General features: G+C 42.3%; 1 protein-coding gene across 1 annotated transcript; it reads right to left on the minus strand.

Moving 5' to 3' along the window:
- Positions 1-4,872: 4,872 nt before the first annotated feature.
- On the minus strand, positions 4,873-12,503 carry NPY1R (neuropeptide Y receptor Y1). The gene is made up of 3 exons (XM_063336826.1): positions 12,276-12,503; positions 8,643-9,492; positions 4,873-8,522 (listed from the first exon to the last, which is right to left on the minus strand). Exons 2-3 carry the CDS (start codon positions 9,396-9,398, stop codon positions 8,064-8,066), a joined length of 1,215 nt encoding a protein of 404 aa, XP_063192896.1. The 5' UTR covers positions 9,399-9,492; positions 12,276-12,503; the 3' UTR covers positions 4,873-8,063.
- Between the last annotated feature and the right edge of the window lie 8,274 nt (positions 12,504-20,777).

Consider the following 20,777-nt stretch of genomic DNA (forward strand, 5'->3'; position numbering starts at 1 on the left):
GGTTTGTCTTTGTCTTCATTCACACCACCCCAGCCCTTTGCTTTTCAGCCCTGTCCATCACTCTTTCACCAGTTGCTGGTAATACCCTTCATCCTGCATCGCTCCCAGTTTAAAGCCCTTCTTACCAGGTCAGCCATCCTGCTGGCAAAGATATCTTTGTCTCACGTAGTGAGGTGCATCCCATCTCTCCCAAGCAGACCAGCTGCACAGCCAGCACAGCTGCATAATCACTGCAGCTTGGTTTGTTCCTTCCAGAAACATGCCCTGAAGATAAGAACTGCTAAAGGCTTTTTTATAAATATATAAAACTCACCTGAAGTCAGCATTTTAAAATGCTACTTTAAGTGATATTAAACATATATATCTATATTTTACCATGTAGCATGTAATACTTGATGTTAACACCTCTAACGTATATCCTGCTTTAAAGAACAAACTTATTTAACAAACAGGTACTCCGCTTATCCAATAATGATTTGGTGAATCCGTCAGGTCTGAGTGAAAATTATCAAGGAATTCAAAAGACAAGGAAAGGAAGGGAGAACAGGCAGCCAAGTTACATAATTTCCTTAACACAGCAGGGTTAAATATTCAGTATCCTATCCTGATCCTAGGTAATATAAAATCTATGGGCCTAAAACACCAGTCTGACAGCCTCCACAGGCTGATCTCACTTACCTGCCACATCTGCACCGTAATCTTCTGAACAATGTCAGAGGTGTTACTGCAGCATTGGACTAATATGAGTGAGACCAGGCTCAGGCTTTATAATTTCATGAAGTGACTGGGTTATTTGAATGCATAATTTCCACCACAAAAACATTAGTATTTTAATTCAAGTTTCTATATGTTAACTTAAAGGTGCCTCTACCTAATACCTAATTCTGAAGATAGCCTTTTCTAAGCAACTATTTGCAGTTGTTTTATTTATGATTGCTGATGTTACTGCTGTAGGAGCACCATTACCAGGTAAATCCACAGCTCCCGCTGAAGGCTGAGATTTCTTACTGCCTGGAGTGAATTTTAAATGTAAACTATGCTGTCTAGGAGTTAGTGATCTTTTTTTTTCTTTTTTTTTTTTTTTTTGACAAAGTGAAAAAAGCAGCAGTAATAATAATAATAATAAACAAACCCTACACTTTAAGCAGTGGAAATCTATAAATATGTATACTTGTCAAGAGCCAAAACTACCTTCAGAATTGCTAGTGCCCTCTTCAATTTTCTGTGAAGCAAATTCGTTTAAATCAGTAAGCCAGGCAGCTTGGCAAATACATTTAACTTGTAACTATGTCAAGAAAATGCATCAGAGTAAAACTCACACAAGAACCTAATAACCTTACTGTAAGTACCAGCTGAAGATGATTTTTTGGTATGTCCCTCAGAGTGACATGGACGACTGTGGAGTTGTGTCTCTGTGGAGTCCATACATATAGAGAAATGTCACTTTTTATGACCTGCTGCCCTCTCTAGGAAACAGATAGTCAGACATGTGTTGCACCTTGGTGTCATTTGAAACAAGGACCTTAGCCAAAGTTCACTGAAGTCAATGGGAGGCTTTCCGTTAACCTTGCAGTGGTTTAGGTCAGGTTTTAAGGCTCTTACTTTAGCACCTGGCTAATTATAAGCACATAAACATGGTAGCTGACATCCAGGGGACTAGCCCTGTACCCAAAATTATAATAAATCAAGGCTTAATTGAAGAACCTCAAATGTCTGAGTCATAATAATAATGGAAAACATTAGAAAAGATATTCCAGTCCTATCTATTAAATCTCCTAAATGTACAACATTTACTAGTCTTAAACAAAAAGAAGTGAACACTTTGCATATATATCTTGAAGTGTATTACAAACAATGAGAAGCTTATAGGCAATCATGAAGGCCACAGGTAAGGAAACAAGTTGTGTTACCCAGTGTCTCCTACTAACTGGATGCCTCTGGAGGCTGGTCACCAAGAGAAAACACTAGACACATAGACTTAGCTGATATGTAGATTACATGAATTAAAATTATAATGAAAGCTTTAAATGACAAGGGCTGAATAACAGTATGCAACAAATATATTTTCTACTTGTCTACCCCCTGAAATATCATCACATTGCCAGTCACATTTCTTAAAATCCTGTATGGCCTTCCAGCCATATGTTTAAGCACACATTGAATAAGGATCTTTCAAGAACATCTTTTCACAGAGAGCTTTTATTAAGAAACAATATAAATAGCATAATACAAATGTCATAGCTTGGGGGGGAGGGGGAAGATTGCAAAGTGAAAAACAGCAACACAGTATCAGTGTGAACACAAACCAAGAAAGACAAGGAGAGCTTTCTTGATCAGGTTGCTTCTCCTGCCATAAACAAACGTTCTCCATGTTGTGCAGAAGTGAAAACAAATGGACTCATGTGCAGTGGGTGGCTGCGATGAAAAGCTGTTATTCTTCAATTGTGCCAAAAACATTTTGTTTCCTTCATCTCAAAAAGAGATCTAGATTAAACTAAGGTGAAAAATTTTAAAATACATTTTCAGAGTAATTTATATAGTTCCATATTCCTTTTCTGAAAACAGGAGCAGAGAACCTGTTAATCACACATAATTTTTGACCACCACTTTGCCCAAAAAAACATTTGTGTATCAGTCTGTTGTCCCCAAAAATAAATAAATGTCTGAGTCTCCCTTTGAGTCTTTTTGCGCATATCTGACAGAATGCATCAAGACTTCATCTAGATCTGCTTTTTTGCTCTTTTCCAAATTCTCTGTATATCTGTATATCTGAAATTTTGCATAACTTGTGGCAAGTTAGTTAACCGTGCAGAGCCTCCTTTGTGCAGCAGTCTCAAAAACGTTTGCACCTGGTGCAAATCTCTTGCAACCAAGCCTTATTTATGTCAGATAACCAGATCATCAACGCAGATCTTTGGAAAACATGAGGCAGAGTGTACTGTCAGTTTTGCTGCAATTATATTCTTATATGGAGTGCACATTCTGAGAAACTTGCCTGCCAGAAACTTGCCGGAAGAGAATTTTAATGGAAGAAACTATTTAAAGCTGAGCACATGCTTAAAGCACTGTCCTGAATAGAGCTGAATTTTACCATGTGTTCGGGCACTTTACAAAATCAGAGTACAAATTCCTGTCACTTCCTCAGAAACCAGCTGCCAAGGGTACGAAGTATGAAATGACAGCAGAGACACCGTGGATGCCGGAGGAAGGGAGGCAGTAGTCACTAGACCTATTGGTGGCCCTGGCAGCTGGCCGTCCCTTAGCAGCCTTTATAGATAAGGGAGAGAAAGACATTTTAGTAGGTGCGCAGCACCTAAAGTAGAGCAGGTGTGAGTGGCCTTGGGTTGCCACTGGAGGAGACTAGGAAAACTGCCATCCTCCAGCTGAAGTTAGTCTTTGTGAATGCTCTCCTTAATCTTTGAAATAGCAGCTTCAATTGGACGATTAACACTCTCTTGCATGGGGCGAAATACTGAACAGAAGTTATTTCTGGTCACAGGTAAATTAAAGTGTAAAGAGACTAAAGCTAGTTATATTTTTTCCTCTTACATGTAATCCTCAAACGTTTTAAATTCTGCAAAACACGGACAGCAGAAAAGAATTTTCTTTCACATCAACCTTAGTAATGACTTGGGTATTTAGTAATGACTCAGGGAGGCAGATACCGCATATTAAATAACACAGGAGTGAAAAGGACATGGTAGAATAGAGAGTTGTATATATCCTTCAGTTCAGAAATGGAGGTCAACAAAACTTATCATTTGGTTATAATTATTACTCCTCCACTCTTTCTATTCAGCTGAATTAATTTAATCTGTGGCAGACAGAGGTGTTATTTAGGATCATGTTTCCTACTGTTAAATATGCTTTAAAAATAAGAACAGAAAAAAAAAGTTTCCTTATTGTCTTTATTCTCTATGCACCAGTTTGGTAAATTCTTTGATCTGAGGAATTAGGAAGCAAAGCCTTAAACTGAAGCATTGTCAGGCACTGGAATCCAGAGAAAAGCCATAGAAAAATCCAGAGAAAAACTACATGTCATTTCTATAACAAGTTGAAATCCAAAATCTGATTTTTAGGAAAGAGTGTGAGCTGCCAGTCAGGAGTGCACTTTTATCCAGTAGAGTGCCTAGGCAAATTATTAACTTTAAGCAAATTCTCCATTTTCATTGATCTCAAAAACATTTTCCTGAGGTCAGAATCAGAATGTGATGAACAGTTCTGGATTTAAACATATGCTGATTTACAGTCTGAATATGAATCAGTATCAAATTTTGCTTTTAGGATCCATTAATAATAGCTGGTACTGTACTGCAAGACAGCAGAGCCAGAATATATGAACCCTTATCCCTTCACACCTTCGTCAGTGATGAGATGCAGTCAGCATCAGCTCAAGCAGCCTGGGGGGGCCCAGCCATGTTAATTCCTTTTCCTGGTTTAAATCTGATTTTTTTTATAAGGTGGAAAACCAGGTTTGATGTTTATTTTTTTTAAATATCTATCTTTTTCTTAGCCTACCAAAATGGAATATTAATGTCAATTAATTGCCTCCTTCATTGTTATCCTTTTTTTATGAAGATGTGAAAGTTGTGGACTACCGTACGTAGTGACAACGATACAATCAAGAGATATGTTGAAAAAAGCAATATGGGAATACAGAATTGTTTATTAAGATGACATACAAATATGCTGGTGTATTTAGATTATGCAGAAGCTTTAAATGTCTGTGGTGGATAAAAGTGAAGTTTAAGATGATAAAATAACTGACAAATGAAGCAGATATTAATGTTTATTAAATAGTTATATTTGTCATTTAAGGCTGTAGATTTGACATGAAATGTATTGCACATAAATAGATGTGCATAAATACGTTATAGATCCCCTAATGTTCTGTTTTTCTGTCAGTAAAACTTTTCTGCCAATCTGAAAGAATAAGAGGGATCTTCAGGCTTTTGAGATAGGAATCGGCATGGGCTGAAGTGTGGAGAGTTGGACAAAACAGCACATAGGAGGAACAAATATCAAGCCAGAATGACTGAGAAATGATAGAGAAACATGAAATCCAACAGCTTACCCTGTAAAGAAATTTAGCATATAGAGGATAAGAAACCATGCTGGAGCTCTGAAAGTGAAAAAAGGATTAGTGTCATAGCCAGGTGTCAGGAGGGGAAAGTCTCCAGTGGCTTTTGAGGACTCCAGAGTCAAGTCATGAAACCAAAGACAAAAATACTGCTCTTGGGAGATGTCATCTACGCCCTGCAGATGGCAGGTCAGCACCTCAGAGAGACTACTTTTATCTTTGTCCTCATAACAAATTCTTCGGAAGAGCAACGATTTTGCTTCTGAAATTCTCCAAATGCATTTCTGTGATGAACGCTCTTTACACTGTATTCATTTTCCACTGTCATTTCAGGCAGCATCCCCTGTGCTATTCGCACGATGATGTGCTAGCCTGCGTCCTTAGCAAAGGCTCAGAAAGGCTTCTTGCAGGGAAGTGAGGAAACATGTAAGAGAAGCCTGATCCTAGGACAACAGTGGCTCCTAGGAGTCGAAGGAACGTTCCTGCCTACACTTCAACTTGTGTATCAGGCATTGGTAGGCAAAAACCACCTGACAGGCATTCTCAGGAGACAGTATGAGGCGGTATCAGATGGGCTGTATGATTTGAGACTGTACCTCAAGCAGGAGAAAGGTTGACACAGGAGGAATTATGTTGCTATCCCACTGGAGACCTCTGAATCTTAGGACATACAGGTTTAGGTCTCCGTCCACTGGCAGGTTCCTCTAAAGTTGCTCCAATACCTACTCTGTATAAACACCTAATTCAGCCTGATCAAAAATTTCCAGCAAACTAACTGGAAACTTTCTCAAATAATTCTGTTTTCTTCTTCCACTGGATTGGAAGAAAGTGCTTTTTTCAAAAATGGGAAAAACCATAAAATTTTCTGTGATTTCCTTTCTAATGGGAAAAGCCTACTGTGACATTCTTAATAGAAAAACATGGCTGGGTTTCTACGTTGTATCTCTTTGTGAAAATACACATCTCTTCGCATATGAAATTATTGTAAAGTGACAGGGGAATAATTTCAGGAGACTCTTGTCAAAGTATTAACAACACACTCCATAGAGAACCACAAAAGAAAGAGAAATCTCATAAAATAAAAAAAGGGCAAAGCTCTGAAAGAAAGTTCTGTCTTATAATTCATTTTCTGTATTCCCTCCCTGTTCTCAACCACAGAAACCTCCTTTTTAATTAAATTATCTGCCAGTAGAGAAATACATGGAATTATAATGCACAAGAACACATTGCTACTTTAATATTCTACACAATTTCTAAGACAGCACAAGGCACGGTTTTTTACTTTTAAATACTGGCAAACCCAATAATTTTCATTTCTTAGGCATTTATCCATGTCAAATTTAGAACACGTTAAATTCATTATCACAACCTGAGATCTTTTTGCTCAGAAAGATGTCAGGTCAGATTTCCATTTATGCTACATTTACATTTATATCCATTTTAAAGACCCTTTATCTCTGCCAGAATGGTTTAAATTGACCTTGCTAAAAGAAAGTAGGGTCTATATTGTATTTTTAAAAGCTGATTATTTGAAAAGGCATTGATTATACAGCAAAGTACAGTGTATGACACAGAACCTCAGCTGGCTGATATTGTTGTAGTTTCATTTACAGCAGTCAAGTTATGCAGGTTTCCCTCAGCTGGGGATCTAGTCATGTATATTTTGTGAAATTAGAGGATATATATTTTAAGCAATAACACACAGAGCTCTATTGTGTATATTTGGCAAACATTTCCACACTTCAACCAACTGTGGAAAATGTGAGTTTGAAAGCTAAACATACCAATGACACCCAAACTGTATCTATATCCTCCTTTTAAATTTTGCAGATTTTGATTAAACCTTCCATTGTCTTGGAGATAATCCAGGTTTATACCCTTGCATCTGAACACAGAATATTATGAGGCTATACATAATTTATATAGATCAACGCTAATTATTATGAAAAGACTCAGGTAGCTGAACCTTATTTTTTTAATACCAGACGTGATTTTCACTGTCACCTGCGAGGGTGGAATTGCACCTTATACAGACAGTGAACAGTCCCATCTCCCTTTAGATTCTGGACACAGGTCCCAAGGAGAATTTACAAGGTTCATAGGCTTGGGACAGACAGTACATTTCATCCCAGCAACACTAACTCCTGTCAGTGATGGCAGATGAAAATGGTGCTTGGGTTTTTTAAATTAAAAAGTCTGTATTATTAAAATCAGCTATAATCAGTTGGGACTGAAGGCCCATTTGTGCCTTCATTTGCTGTGGTGAAACATCAGTTATCCTTTTGTGCTCTGTGGAATTACTGTAGGGTTTTATTCTTGTAAATGAGAACAGAATTTCTCTCTTAATCCTGCTTTTGAACCTAAGTGATTACAACCTGAATTGCCTCTATGAACGAGACAAATGCATGTCCCCATTTAACACATTCTACAGGTTTCACAGAATCATTTTCTGTGTGCCCACGCTGATTTTACAGGATTTTAACATCAATCAAAAGCCGGATTTAAAAAAAAAAAAAAAGAAGAGGAAGAAGAAGAACTCTTCAAATCAGAATGTCCTAATTTTTTTCTGGGATGGGTGTCCTCTGTAGTGACAGCCTCCCTGCGGTTCATATTGTTTCTAATGGTCTTAGAGGGACACTCCTGAAAACTACTTCTTTGGAAAAAATCAATAAATATATCTTTGTGCACATAACTGTACAAAGAAAACAGAAAAAAAAGACATTTGATGAAAACCATAGGTAGTAGCAGGTCCAACTAAGTTGTATAATAAGATTCAGATATAACTGCTGCCAACATTAAAGCAGTAAGAGGGGCAAAAATGCACTGCGTATAATTTCAAAGTGACAACAATCAAAGTTCCTTGGGAAAAAAAGAAGAAAAACATTACCCATTTTGTACTTGTTATGTAATTGTGCTTGTCCTTGGACACGTTTCACCTGCGATCACACTTCCAGCAGTTTGGTGTAGAATTTTTATTACTTCTTTATATTCTGTCATCATCATCGCTACTTATTTTTTTAAATGCAACTGGGCTTGCCTGCTTTAAAGAGGTTTTTGAAACATCCGTGTGCATAGTGGACATGGCTATAGTCTCATAATCCTCCTCACGGGAGCGGAAATGACAAAAATGAAATAAAAACTGCAGGTCCCTTTGGAAGTTCTTATTGAGAAACCCATAGAAGATGGGGTTCACGCAAGTAGAGATCATGGCGGTGAGGTGGCAAATCAGGAACAACAGGTTGTGGCTGCAGGTGGCAACAGGCAGAATTTCATGATTCCAATCAAACACGATATTGAAGATGGTGAGAGGCAGCCAGCAAACTGCAAATGCGACCACTATTGAGATCAGCATGATGTTGATCCTTTTGGTTTCAGAGGATCTGTACTTATTGTCTCTCATCTTGTCCATCATGTTGTTCCTTTTTTTTAATCGTATGTATATCTGCAGGAAATTCAACACAGAGAAACATGTGGGATAATTTAACCTACAACCATCATCTTTGCAAGGATAAAAAAGCATCAGACAGAAAAAAGTACATACCGCAAGGGGATTCTCTCTTACCTTTAAGTAGCAAATAAATATAAAACAAAGCGGTCCGAAGTACTGAATCACCAAAAGTGTCGTGGTATAAGAAAGCCTGGCAGTGTCCAAGGGGAACAGGTCCAAACACACATATTTGTCCTTATATTCATCAAATGTTATGTTTCTGAAGGGTTCATCCGTTAACACATGATAGATCAGGAAAGGCAAAGATGAAGCTGTGGCTAAAATCCATATGGCAGCGATCCCCATGTAGGCATGTCTGTTGTTGGGTCTCCAGCCACGGGGATTGATGATCAGCTGATGGCGTTCGATAGCAATTAGGACTAAAGAAAAGACCGAGACGGTGATTGAGGCACATTGCACGAAAGGATTCAATTTGCACATGGCCTCCCCAAAAATCCAGTGGTCCATTAAAGTATACACAAAGGTAAAGGGAAGACACATGATGGTCACGAGAAGATCAGAAAAGGACAGGTTGACAATGAGGATGTTGGTAACATTACGCATCTCCTTTTGTTTTAAAATAATGACAATCAAGGCCAGATTCCCAGAGACTCCCAGAATTATCACAGTCCCGTAAGCCAAGGCCAGAGTGAAGACCATGGCCAAAGGCACATGGCAATCCTCATCCTCAAACTGCAAGATCTGTGAGTTCTTCTCCGAAAAATTCAGGTGACCAGAAATATTTCCCAGGGGGGCGAGAACTGAAGTATTCATCTTGTTTCCAACTCGCTGGGCGACGTTCACGGCCGCCGCCGCCGCTGCCGCTGTCATCCAGACCTCTCCCGCAGGTCAAAACGCGCCCATCAGCCCGTTAGGAGACCCTCGGCAGAGCCCGCTCCTCGGTGCCGCATCTCCCTCGCACCACCTGGGGAGAAGGCAAGGAGCAGGGACGGTCACCCCCAGCCACGTCGCCCATCCCGGCACCCCCGCGCCCGCCCCCCCGGCGCGGAGCCACGGCGCGGACGAGTCCCGCGGGGGAGCGGAGCCGCCCCGCGCTCGGATAAGCGGGGCGGGCGGGTTGCGCGGCACCGCCGCTGCCCCCGCGGGTGGGGTTCACCCACACAGCCGCCGCTGTCCCCGCGGGTAGGGGTCACCGACCCCGCCGACGCTCTCCCCGCGGGTGGGGGGTCACCCACCCAGCCGGTGCACCCCCCGCGGGTGGGGGACAGCCGGGGAAAGCCCCGCGGGAGGACGGCGGTGGCGATGCCAGGTTCCGAGGCGGGAGCGGGGGCTGCAGTCCCGGGGGAGAAAGGCAGAAGGCAGGATCAAAATGCAGCTCTGCAAGCGAGGGATGCGACCCCTTCCCGACCCTTTCCCGCCGGCACGAATTACACGAAATAACGAGCTGAGAAGCAATTTCGGTCTTCCACCAGCGTAGCCTTTACTTGATGTTTCACATCTCCTTCTTTGTTACAAGTTTAATCTGCAACGGACTGCTTTCTCAAACTACTCTAAGTGGAATTATATCCAGCCATCACATAAGCGAGGGGGAAACCCCATCCGACTAATGTGAGGGGTGGAAAAATTTCTCCAAAAATCACTGTGTTCTTTTTTACCTATTACATACACTTGATGTTGAGCAGCCGAGTGCCCACAGCAGCACTGGCACTGAGTCAAAGGCAAATCAGGAACTCTGAACACCTTAATCTCATCTAGCAGGGCTGTGCAGCAAAGAAAGAACAAAATAAGATGAAAGACAAAAATTAGCAAAAATTAAAACACTGCAGAAAATTTCTTTACCCATGCAACACAAATAAGCATGCCTAAATAATCACCCCTTTGCAAGGCCTTGGATTTTAAAATAAGAAAAACTCAGGCGTATTTGTTCAGGAGAAAAAAGAAAAAAAAAAGAAGAAAGAAATCAAATAACCTGACACACCTCTACTCCAACTCACCATCAGTGGCTGCTGCCCTGAATCTGGAACTTTCTGCCCACTCTCCCATGAGCTAAATTTATTGCTGACTTAACCTTAGGTTATGGTAATGAGAGTAATGCCACTTAAAATTCACACAAGTGGGTTTCAAACCCAGCTCCATATGGCACTTATCACAAAAGCTGTAAAAACATTGCCCACTAAAATGTACTTCATTAAAAGTTACCCTGAATGGGTGGGCTCATGCTCTTAAATAATACTCAATATGAATCTCAGTGCCATCTAAGTCACCAGAGCAGAATCGTCTTTGTTACTGGTGGCAGACACCCTTTTAACCAGCTGTGTGCTGGGGAACAGAGCTGGGGCTACCCCCTCACTGGGGCAGAGACAGTGTGCAAGGGCTGGGCTTGCAGCTCCGGCTCCTCCTGAGGGTCAGCCAAAGGATGACCATGCCAAAGCCATGTCTTCTCACCAGCATCACAAGCTCACCTCAGCTGTTTTTTCCGGCTCTATAATCAGCACATGGTTACATGAAACCGCAACAAGCGATGTAGCTTGCCTCTGAGTGACATTTTACTGTCAAAGTCAACGTCAGTGATTTTGGACAAAAGGCATCTCTGCCTGAGGTTTGGCTACTCTGATTTTCAAACTAGCTAGGCATGCACCTGAGCATTCTCTCTCAGACCTGCTGCCCCTACTAACTAAATTTATCAGGTCTCCCTAGTCCACAAAGTCTCTTTTAGGGTACAATAAAGAACCTCCCACCTCCCGGGGCCTCTTGAAGCATCACTTCACCCAGAGCCAGAAATAGGTGCTTTACCCAAAGGGTGGTGTGGGTGATGCAGAGAGTCAGGACTCCTCAATTCCAACAGTATGACTTCACCCCAGCCTGAAAAGCAACTTCTGGATTTAATCGTGATCTCCACTCTCACTTGTACAGCACAAGGTGGGCAGCCCAGCCATGGGATTTGACGGGACGATGTCAGGCTCAGAGTGGACGAGGGGCCATATTTTGCAAGGAGACAATTGGGCAGGTTTTCTCACCAGCTGTGACCAAACTGCACCCAGCAATGAGGTTGTCTAGGTTTCAGGCTCTTTTAGCCAAGCTCTCCTCTTGCATATTTATTAAATATCAAACTGAAAACCAGAAAATGCCACTGCTTCTTGGTCCCTCACCTCTCCCCATAGCAGAGATACAACCTAAGAGCGTGGCTGGCAACCAGCTCAGAAACACAGCACTGCTGGCAAGTGACAAGAAGTTCTTCCTCCCTGCCCACCTCGCCAAAATGGAACAGACATCAGGAGGGGATGAAGTTGCGTCACTTGGACAGCTGCACTGTTCCCTGTCCCCTACCCCACCAACTCCCAAGCCAGAAGAGAGATCCCTCCCCATCCTGGGTGCTGGCGTGGGGTGGGGAGAGCCCACAGCACTGCAGACCCCTCCAGGTGATTGCGCATTCTCCCCCACCCCACATACCCTTCTGACTCTCCAGGAGGATTTTGGTCAAAAGTTTAGCACCAACAGACAGAAAGGGTGAAATAACGTGCTGTGAGGTGACTGGAAATGCACTGTGTAACTATTGGAGCTCTTCAAAAAGACGCACAAAACGCTGTCAGCCCAAGCCACTGGTTCACCCAGCCACTCACAAGTCCAACCTGGAGCCTACCCTTTCCTGGGATTTTGTCATCTGCACCTAAGAGAGCAAGCAAACACCAGGCTAACCTGCACACAACCACCCACAGTCATGGGAAAGCAACGTCAGGAGAAACTCACCTTGCAACTGCTCTGCCCGTCTTTGATCCGCTCAGGGGCTGGCTGAGGAGGCTGGAGGGAGAAGAAGGAGTAGGGGAAGGATCTTCTGGTATTCCTCCAGCTGAGATCCTAAAGATTGGTGAGGAAGGCTGGAGACTCCCCCTTAAAGCCGAACTCCACCTTATCCCAGTATCACATGATGGTGCTCTGCTGAGCAGGTCCTGAAAATCTCACTGCAAGCACATCACCTTTAAATTACACATCTGGGGGTGGGTTGCCTAGTAATTCCGAAATAAATGCAATTAAATATTGAAACAAAAGAGGAGGGGGGAGAGCGCAGGGAAAGCTCAGAAGGGAGACAGTTTCAAATCACTGTGTGGCTGTTTCAGCATTTTGTCTGCAAGTTATTGCCATCTTGTGGCCAAACTTAAGATGGAAATAGAAGCTTTGTTGGAAAGCGGAGGAGAAGGCGATTTCAAGTATAAGGAGCAATTTACAAAGTTCAGGATTGACTTTTTAAACTAGTACAACTACCTTCTAGTCTGTATATATCATGAAGAGCAATGACTGGATTAATAAGAATTGACAAGTTGCTGTTCTTGATACTTTTTTCCAGCTAGAAGCAATAAGAAACTATTTTAAAAGCAAACTAAGTCAATAAATTATCAGACCTCAAGAGAATACAACTGTCACCATGGCCCTTGTGGGTATGTTTCTCATTCATCCGAGCCAAGTGGTTCACCATCCTCTATGACCCGTGAAAAAAGAAGGCATTTCTGCAGGTTCATACAAAGCAGTGGGATATTGCAGGGAGCTGGAAGGAAAATGGGCCCCTGAAACGTAAAGAACAAATCCCCATGGTGAGATGCAGAGCTGGAAAGGTGTTCGCTGTTGCCTTGGCCAGCTCTTCTGCTTCTTTTGAAAACTCCAGTTTCCAACAACCAGACTTTTTTTTTTTAAGGAAGCTGGCATGAGCAGCTCTGCAAGCTACTATCATCTGTAGGAGGATTGTTTACTGTTTACTGAAAAATTTCATAAAAAGCAAAATGGAAAATTTTATTTTCCATTTGCTTTTCTCATGATCCTGAAATACCTTGCTCTCTCACTCACAAAAAGCACTGCTGCAGAAGATCTACTTCAATAAGCATAAACCCCAATGAGTTTGGAAGTCCAAGAGAAGTTACCCACATAAACTTAAGCAGCACTTCAAAAATGCCCTGACAAACCCTGCAGGCTGTATTAGGAGTCTGGATTTCCCGGAAAACAGAAGTGCCCTAACTCTTCCAAGGCTCCAGATTAATTTTTCAAGTGTAAGGAATTACCTGCTCTTGCATTCTTACCTTCGGGGATACTCCTATTATATGGTGACACTATTATGTCATGGATAAATCTCAAGTGAGAAAGCATGTTAGGTAGAGCTAAAAAATCAGTTGCACATAATAAATGGCTGTTCCATTTTTTTGCAGAATGAGCCTCCTGGGAAGGTTTCAGAACCCAGCACAGAGGTTGATGTTTACATTGTATTTCCAGGAGCTCGGCTCAACTGCATTGTAATGGCAGTCCTCGATATGAGAAAGGAAAGTGCAGACATACCTCAAGGTTGCTATAAACCAGTAGCCGGGGCCCTGCTGACATTTTAACAGCAGCAACCAGAAGGTGAGTGCAGGCTGTATATATTGCCTCTCAAGAACTTCAGTCACATGTGGGTCATTAACATGCACCAGACTCCATCTGAGCAAAGGTGGAGACACTCAGGCAGAGATCTAAGCTGAAGATCCCATAAAGAGCATGTTTCTGTCTGAAGATGTGACACTCCAGGACACGTAGAACTGAGGATTCTCATTGCTATGGATGTGGAATGATCCATTCACATTACAAAAAGAGAATTATTGTCCAATATAGAGATTTTTAAGTGCAATAGCTGTATTGCTAGGCAGGGAAAAAGTATTTTTCTATGCCAGGATGATCCCACTACTTCCCTGTAATGCTCTTACCCATATAGGCAAGATGGGTATTTTAAAAATTAAAATAACCATTCTGTGATACAGAATTTTAGTACTCTGCCAACAGGTATCCAGAGCAGAGATACATGTTTAGGACCAGTTCAGAATAAGAGGCTTGGGTTTACATGACAAGGTATCGGGGGGGAAGCAGGGGTGACTTCTGTTGGAAGACACCAGGAGCTGCCACCATGGTGGACAGAGGCATTTTCAGCCGACTCCAAAATGGACCCACCGCTGGCCAAAGTTGAGCCCATCAGTGATGCTGGTGGTGCCCCTGTAGTAACATATTCAAGAAAGGGTAAAAAAATGCTGCATACCAGTTGTGAGAGAGAGGAGTGATAAAAATGGTGGGAGTGTTGATCTGCTGGTGGGAGTGTTGATCTGCTTGAGGGTAGGAAGGCTCTACAGAGGGACCTGGACAGGCTGGATCGATGGGCCAAGGCCAACTGTATGAGGTTTAATAAGGCCAAGTGCCAGGTCTTGCATTTCGGTCACAACAACCCCAAGCAATGCTACAGGCTTGGGGAAGAGCGGCTGGAAAGCTGCCCAGCAGAAAAGGACCTGGGGGTGCTGGTGGATGGCCAGCTTAACAGGAGCCAGCAGTGTGCCCAGGTGGCCAAGAAGGCCAACAGCATTCTGGCTTGTATCAGGAATAGTGTGGCCAGCAGGAGCAGGGAACTGATCGTGCCTCTGTACTCGGCACTGGTGAGGCCTCACCTCGAGTACTGTGTTCAGTTCTGGGCCCCTCTGTACAAGAGGGACACAGAAGTGCTGGAGCGTGTCCAGAGGAGAGCTACCAGGCTGGTGAGGGGTCTGGAGACCAGGTCATATGAGGAGAGGCATGTTTAGCTTGGAGAAGAGGAGGCTGAGGGGGGACCTCATTGCCCTCTACAACTACCTGAAAGGAGGTTGGAGAGAGGTGGGTGTTGGCCTCTTCTCCCAGGTGAATAATGACAGGACCAGAGGAAATGGTCTGAAGCTGCGGCAGGGGAGGTTTAGGTTAGATATTAGGAAGAATTACTTTACTGAAAGAGTGGTCAGGCACTGGAACAGCCTGCCCAGGGAGGTGGTTGAGTCACTATCCCTAGAGGTGTTTAAGAAACGTCTAGATGTGGCACTTCAGGGCATGCTCTAGTGGCAGAGATTGTAGGTTGTTTGGTTGGACTCGATGATCTCAAAGGTCCTTTCCAACCATGAAGATTCTACGATTCTATGAAATGTGAGAGAACCAGCCCTTCAGACGCCAAGGTCAGTGAAGGAGAGGGAGGAGGAGCCAGGAGCCAGAGCACAGATTCCCCTGCAGCCTGTGGTGAGAACCATGGTGGCACAAGTTGTTCCTCTGCAGCCATGGAGGACCACGGTGGAGTAGAAATCGACGCTGTGGTCCATGGAGAGGAACCCACTCAGGAGCTGGTTTTCTGGCAGGAACTGCAACCTGTGTGGGACCCACACTGGAGCAGTCTGTTCCTGAAGGACTGTACCCCATGGAAAAGACCCACACTGGAGCAGCTCTTGAAGTACTGGAGCCTGTGGGAAGCATTGGAGCAGTTCGTGAAAGACTGTATCCCGTGGGAGGGACCCTGCACTGGAGCAGGGGAGCAGCACGAGGAGGAAGGAGCAACAGAGACAGCATGCTATGAACAGACCACAACCCCCATTCCTTGTCGCCCTCTGCTGCCCAGGAAGGTGGGACTGTAGAAGAATCAGAAGGAAGGACCGAGGTGGGGCCTGGGAAGAGGAGGGGACAGGGGTTGGGGGGGGGGGGAGGGTAGTTTTGTCGTTGTTTCACACCATCCTACTCTATTTTTAATGGGTTGACCTACCACAGAGGCATTAATTTGTTGTCCTAGCAAAATCCAAATAGAGAAATGCCGTTGTTTCTGCCACAGAAATTTCCGAAGTTTCAGATAGGTATGATTGTCTTTTCTCCATTTTGTCATTAGTCAGGAAAATCTCCATTTGAGCTGTAAATGAAGCAATGCATAATACTTCATATTTTAATGGTTAGTATATACAAGAATTTCAAACATTGTATAAACACAGGTGAAGCAAGCCTCACAGTACATCTTTTATACTGTGGAAATATAATAATTACTTATAAGAAACTGAAGATAGATCGTATGTGTCACTAAGTGACCTTAACTCACAGTGATGGCAACAGATATTCATAGAGTTATTCACACTGCAGAAGGATACAAGGTCAGGCTTTAAATAGTGCAGTGGAGCAATGGAAAAGGCTGCCTTAGTCACTGAGTCTTTCAAACGTATATGCTATACATATCTCTGTGTGTGTATATATATACAAAAATATACATGCACATGCTATAACCCGAGTCTTACCACAAGCTTCCTGTTCTGCCATACTGTTGTGTGCCCACCTCAGATGACTGAATCTGTTGGAGCTATATCAGTCTTCTCTGAAGCACTTCACATACATGTGAGCACTAAAACACACTAATAAATAATCACCCTAATAAAGAGAGACAGTTTTTTTTCAAACTCTTCCCATTATAGCTATCTAAAATACATGCTGTGCAGTAAATTCCACATAGCGTCAGGTATATTCTGTAAGAAACTCAGGTTTTAGCAGTTCCTAGCTATTCCGTGCATCTCCAGTCTCAACACCAAGCTGAGTGTCTCAAGCTGGAGCACCGAACTCACAAAGATGTCAAATGCTTCCTTATTAACTCTTATTCTATTGATGACCACTGTGAGGACGTGAGAACACTGGAGTAGCAAGACAGCCATTGTGTTAAAGATTATCCTCTTCCAGGGAGTAAATTTTTTGAGAGCATCAAAAGCACCCTGGACTGGAAGACTGTGTTTATTTGTGTGCATATGTTTATTTGTGTGAAGGCATGACATTGCAAAAAGAGAGTAAGTACAATAAACAGAACACAAGTACCTCAACTAAGGAAACAGAACAGCTTGAGTAAAAGAGTACAGAATTTCTTTGAAGCAAAGGCACTGAGAAGGGAACAAGATGTTTTTAAGAAACACATGGAAAAAATATGCCAAGAGATCAAGCCATTAAAATTCTCTCTCGCTGTAACTCTCAAAAATGGAAAAGCAAAGATCTCATAAAATGAGGCTGTCACTTTCATTACAATGTATTGTCATATGTTCAGGCAATGCAATCCCTCTGTAAAACATAAAATCCCGCAAATGAAAGAACACCACAAGAGTCATTTGTGGTTTCTACCGTATATAAAACAAACTGAAGTCACCACTATGGAAATGAATGGAAACACTCTCTGAAGGTTTTTTTTTAACTTTATTTTTATTGTTTTCATTTCTAGTAATGAACATCAGTACCATTGAAATACTTGCATTTCCCATTATGCTATTCACAGATAAGGGAACTCATCCTCCTTGGGGCAAAAGTCTGTCATCAGTAGACTAAATAGGCATTTTGCTGTTGAGTACAATGAGAATAGCAGCAAATTCTCTGTTTGGCTAAGAGTATGTTTATTCTTCAATGACTGCAACTGACACCAAACATAACAACACTTCATCTGACTGCTAATGTCACAAACCCAAAGAAGCTGGGTGAATAATTACGTGGCTGATATCTGCTGAGAGGTTGATCTCTGTCTTGTTGCTGCATTTCCACTTTCAACAATACAGCCAAGCTAACTAGTGTAAAGCTATTCTGATCATATGCAGTGTTGCTTAAAGACTGCTTGAGATATAACCTAAATTATGTCCACCTGGCTAAAATACATAGTCATGTTTTCTGCTACAACCACCCCACTCTGTCCACTCAGGGTTCAAACTCATGTATGCTCATACACAAGCTCTCATCTGGCTTCTGATGAAGCAGAAATAGGCCCTGTGCTCCAGCATGATCATCCGGAAGGGGCATTAATAGTCAACATGAGTAACACCAGCCAACAAATGTGATGACACATGTTAGGCAGCAGAAATGATCAATTACGTGCTCACCCTTGGAAGTATTTCATTAGCTAACCATCAGATGTCCTGCCTTTCATCAAACAGACTTTTCAACCATTGCAGCCTTTTTAGTAGTCTAAGGCTTGCTGTCTTCATGCCCAGCTTCTTTATGTGAGATAACAATCTGTAGAAGAGATGGGCCAAATATACGTCTACAGAAGCCAGACATCAGTGGTATTTTTAATAGTATTTTGTACTAGTATTTTAATAGTATTTTTGTGGGGGGTCAACAGTTGGGTTGACATGTGTGAAAAATTTTTGACCAACAGAAATGCTTTATATGTATCTCACAAAATGCCTCAAACTCTGTGGTAGCTATGTCCTACTGTTTTAGACTGTCTTGCCCATGGCTAGGTGCTCCGTTGGTAGCAGACTTTACAGTAACATTAGACTTTGATTCATGCCTCAGGCAATTGACCGCATGCTGTGAAATTTGGACATTGGGTGGTGTTGTGGTTTTGGCCGGATTGGCCAATCAGAATGACAGATGGCCCTCCCCCCGCCCCCTCTCCAAAGAGAGGAGAGGAAGAGATAAGGAGATTTACGAGTTTAGAAAAAGAACTAAACTAAAACTAAACTAAACTAAAAGAACTAAACAGAACCAATTTTCTGGTTTGTAATTTTACTTTTTAGATGGGCCTCTTCTAACTGATTTAGACCTTGACTTTTTTGTGGCATTCATCGGTTCTCACCACCTTCAGTTGGAGCGTTGAGTCTTCATGTGTTTCACAGTTAGCCTTTAGAGGCTAAATTTTCAAAGATATTGGGACAATACTCCCAAAAGAAAGATACATTTGGGAATGTGTTAAGAAACATGTCAAAATTAATTTGTATTCTTATAACCAGAGTTGTCTCCAGTATTTTCTGTTGTGCCCTTCTCTCTTGGAAATCCCAGCTTTCTCTCTCCAATGCACCATTTTTCTTCCCCAGCTTCTCCAGAACAGATACCTTTCATCATCACCATCTCTTACTTCCTTTGCCTTAAGTACTCCTCCAAGGTTTCAACAACCCTATGGAGGCTGGTTTCTAGGGAACTTGTGCTATTTTCTGTTCTCAGTCCTGACATTAGATACCTTTAATGTCAGTACCTTTCCTATCTCTAGATCACCTGTTTTATTATTCAGTAGTATTACTGGCAAGACAGACAGACACAAACAGTGAAAAGGAAAAAATGATAATGGTCTGAATAGTAATTGCCTCTGACGTGCGCAAGTATCAGCAATGAATTGTCCAAATACAGCTAGGAGAAATCTGGTGTTATTTACAGGTCTGGGGGAAAACAATAACCCAAACAAACCCACACCTGCCAGTATATTACTGGTTGATGAACCCTCCTGAAATAAGACAACTAACAAAACAAGTATCATATTTATTCTTAGAGAAAATTTCTTTGAGGAAGAAACACTTGTCTTACTGACTGCTCTTGCTAAGAAGCATGTAATTTCTGGAGGCTGTTTGGGAAACTATAGCAGGCAACTGCCCACCTTAGAAACAGTCAATACGGAGGTAGGCTGTTTGTATCTTTACAAAGGTACAATGACAACCCACATAAATCATAGCTCTGCAATGCAAGAAACCATAATTTCCCATTTGTGAGCTCTGCCAGCAAATTTAGGTTGTTTTTTTTTTTTTTAAAGACAGTGTCAGTCTGCTGTAGCCAGAGGTTTTCATAGAAAGATATAATGTCTCTACAACTTCCCTCTTTCCAGGAGGGTACTTCCACTCCAAGCAGTGGGGCCAGCAGTGTGGGAAGCTCTCCTGGAACGACAGACATCCATGCAAATTGGTGTCCTGGGAGATGGTCTTAACCGTGCCCCCCGCCCCATAGCAAGTTAGAACCATGGTAGGTTTCTATCTTCCAGCCAAATATTAGCATTAAAAGCTTCAAAGCCATCAGTGTTAGGTAGGAAGACGGTCAAAAACGCTAAGAACAGCTGCTCAGTCCTAAAAAGCATTCATTTTTTTCTCCTTTGTGACTAACGGGAGAGCTGTCTTAAAGGGATGAGATGGATTGGCACGTCACTTCCACCTGGCAGCTCCCTCTGCTCCACTTGCACATGCAGTGATTCACCAGCAGTGGGTGGTGAATAATGCAGAAGCAGGCGAAAGAAGATGGGGACGCAATTTTCCCCACCATCCTGAGCTCATCCGCTGAAGATGAAAGTTAATTGTTCCTTGATCACTTACCCTAAAATGAGTATTTTTTAACCTAAATTAAACAAGGAACCTAACAGGACTTTCAAAGTTATTTTACAATATGGTCAATCCAGCTGTTTTGTCTTTGCGTGGTGCAGTCTTTCACAAGCTAATTATACTGACAGCTTTTCTGCAGTGATGTGTTAATATCAACTGTCGAAGGAGTGCCTTGGCAAATGGAAAAGTCATTACATTTTCGTGTCAGATTCTGCCACTTGTGCTCCCAGAGACCTGCATGTCACTCAGTTCTCCAGTAGCCCTGTAATTGGACTATGATCAATGACTCTTCTCGTGCTAGAAGATAGCAGCTGGTGAGAACAGCAGAATTTGTCCTTTCATGCTTAGCGCTATGACATACCCAACAATTTTT

Source organism: Chroicocephalus ridibundus, chromosome 5, assembly GCF_963924245.1.
Source record: "Chroicocephalus ridibundus chromosome 5, bChrRid1.1, whole genome shotgun sequence".
Classification (NCBI taxonomy): Eukaryota; Metazoa; Chordata; class Aves; order Charadriiformes; family Laridae; genus Chroicocephalus; species Chroicocephalus ridibundus.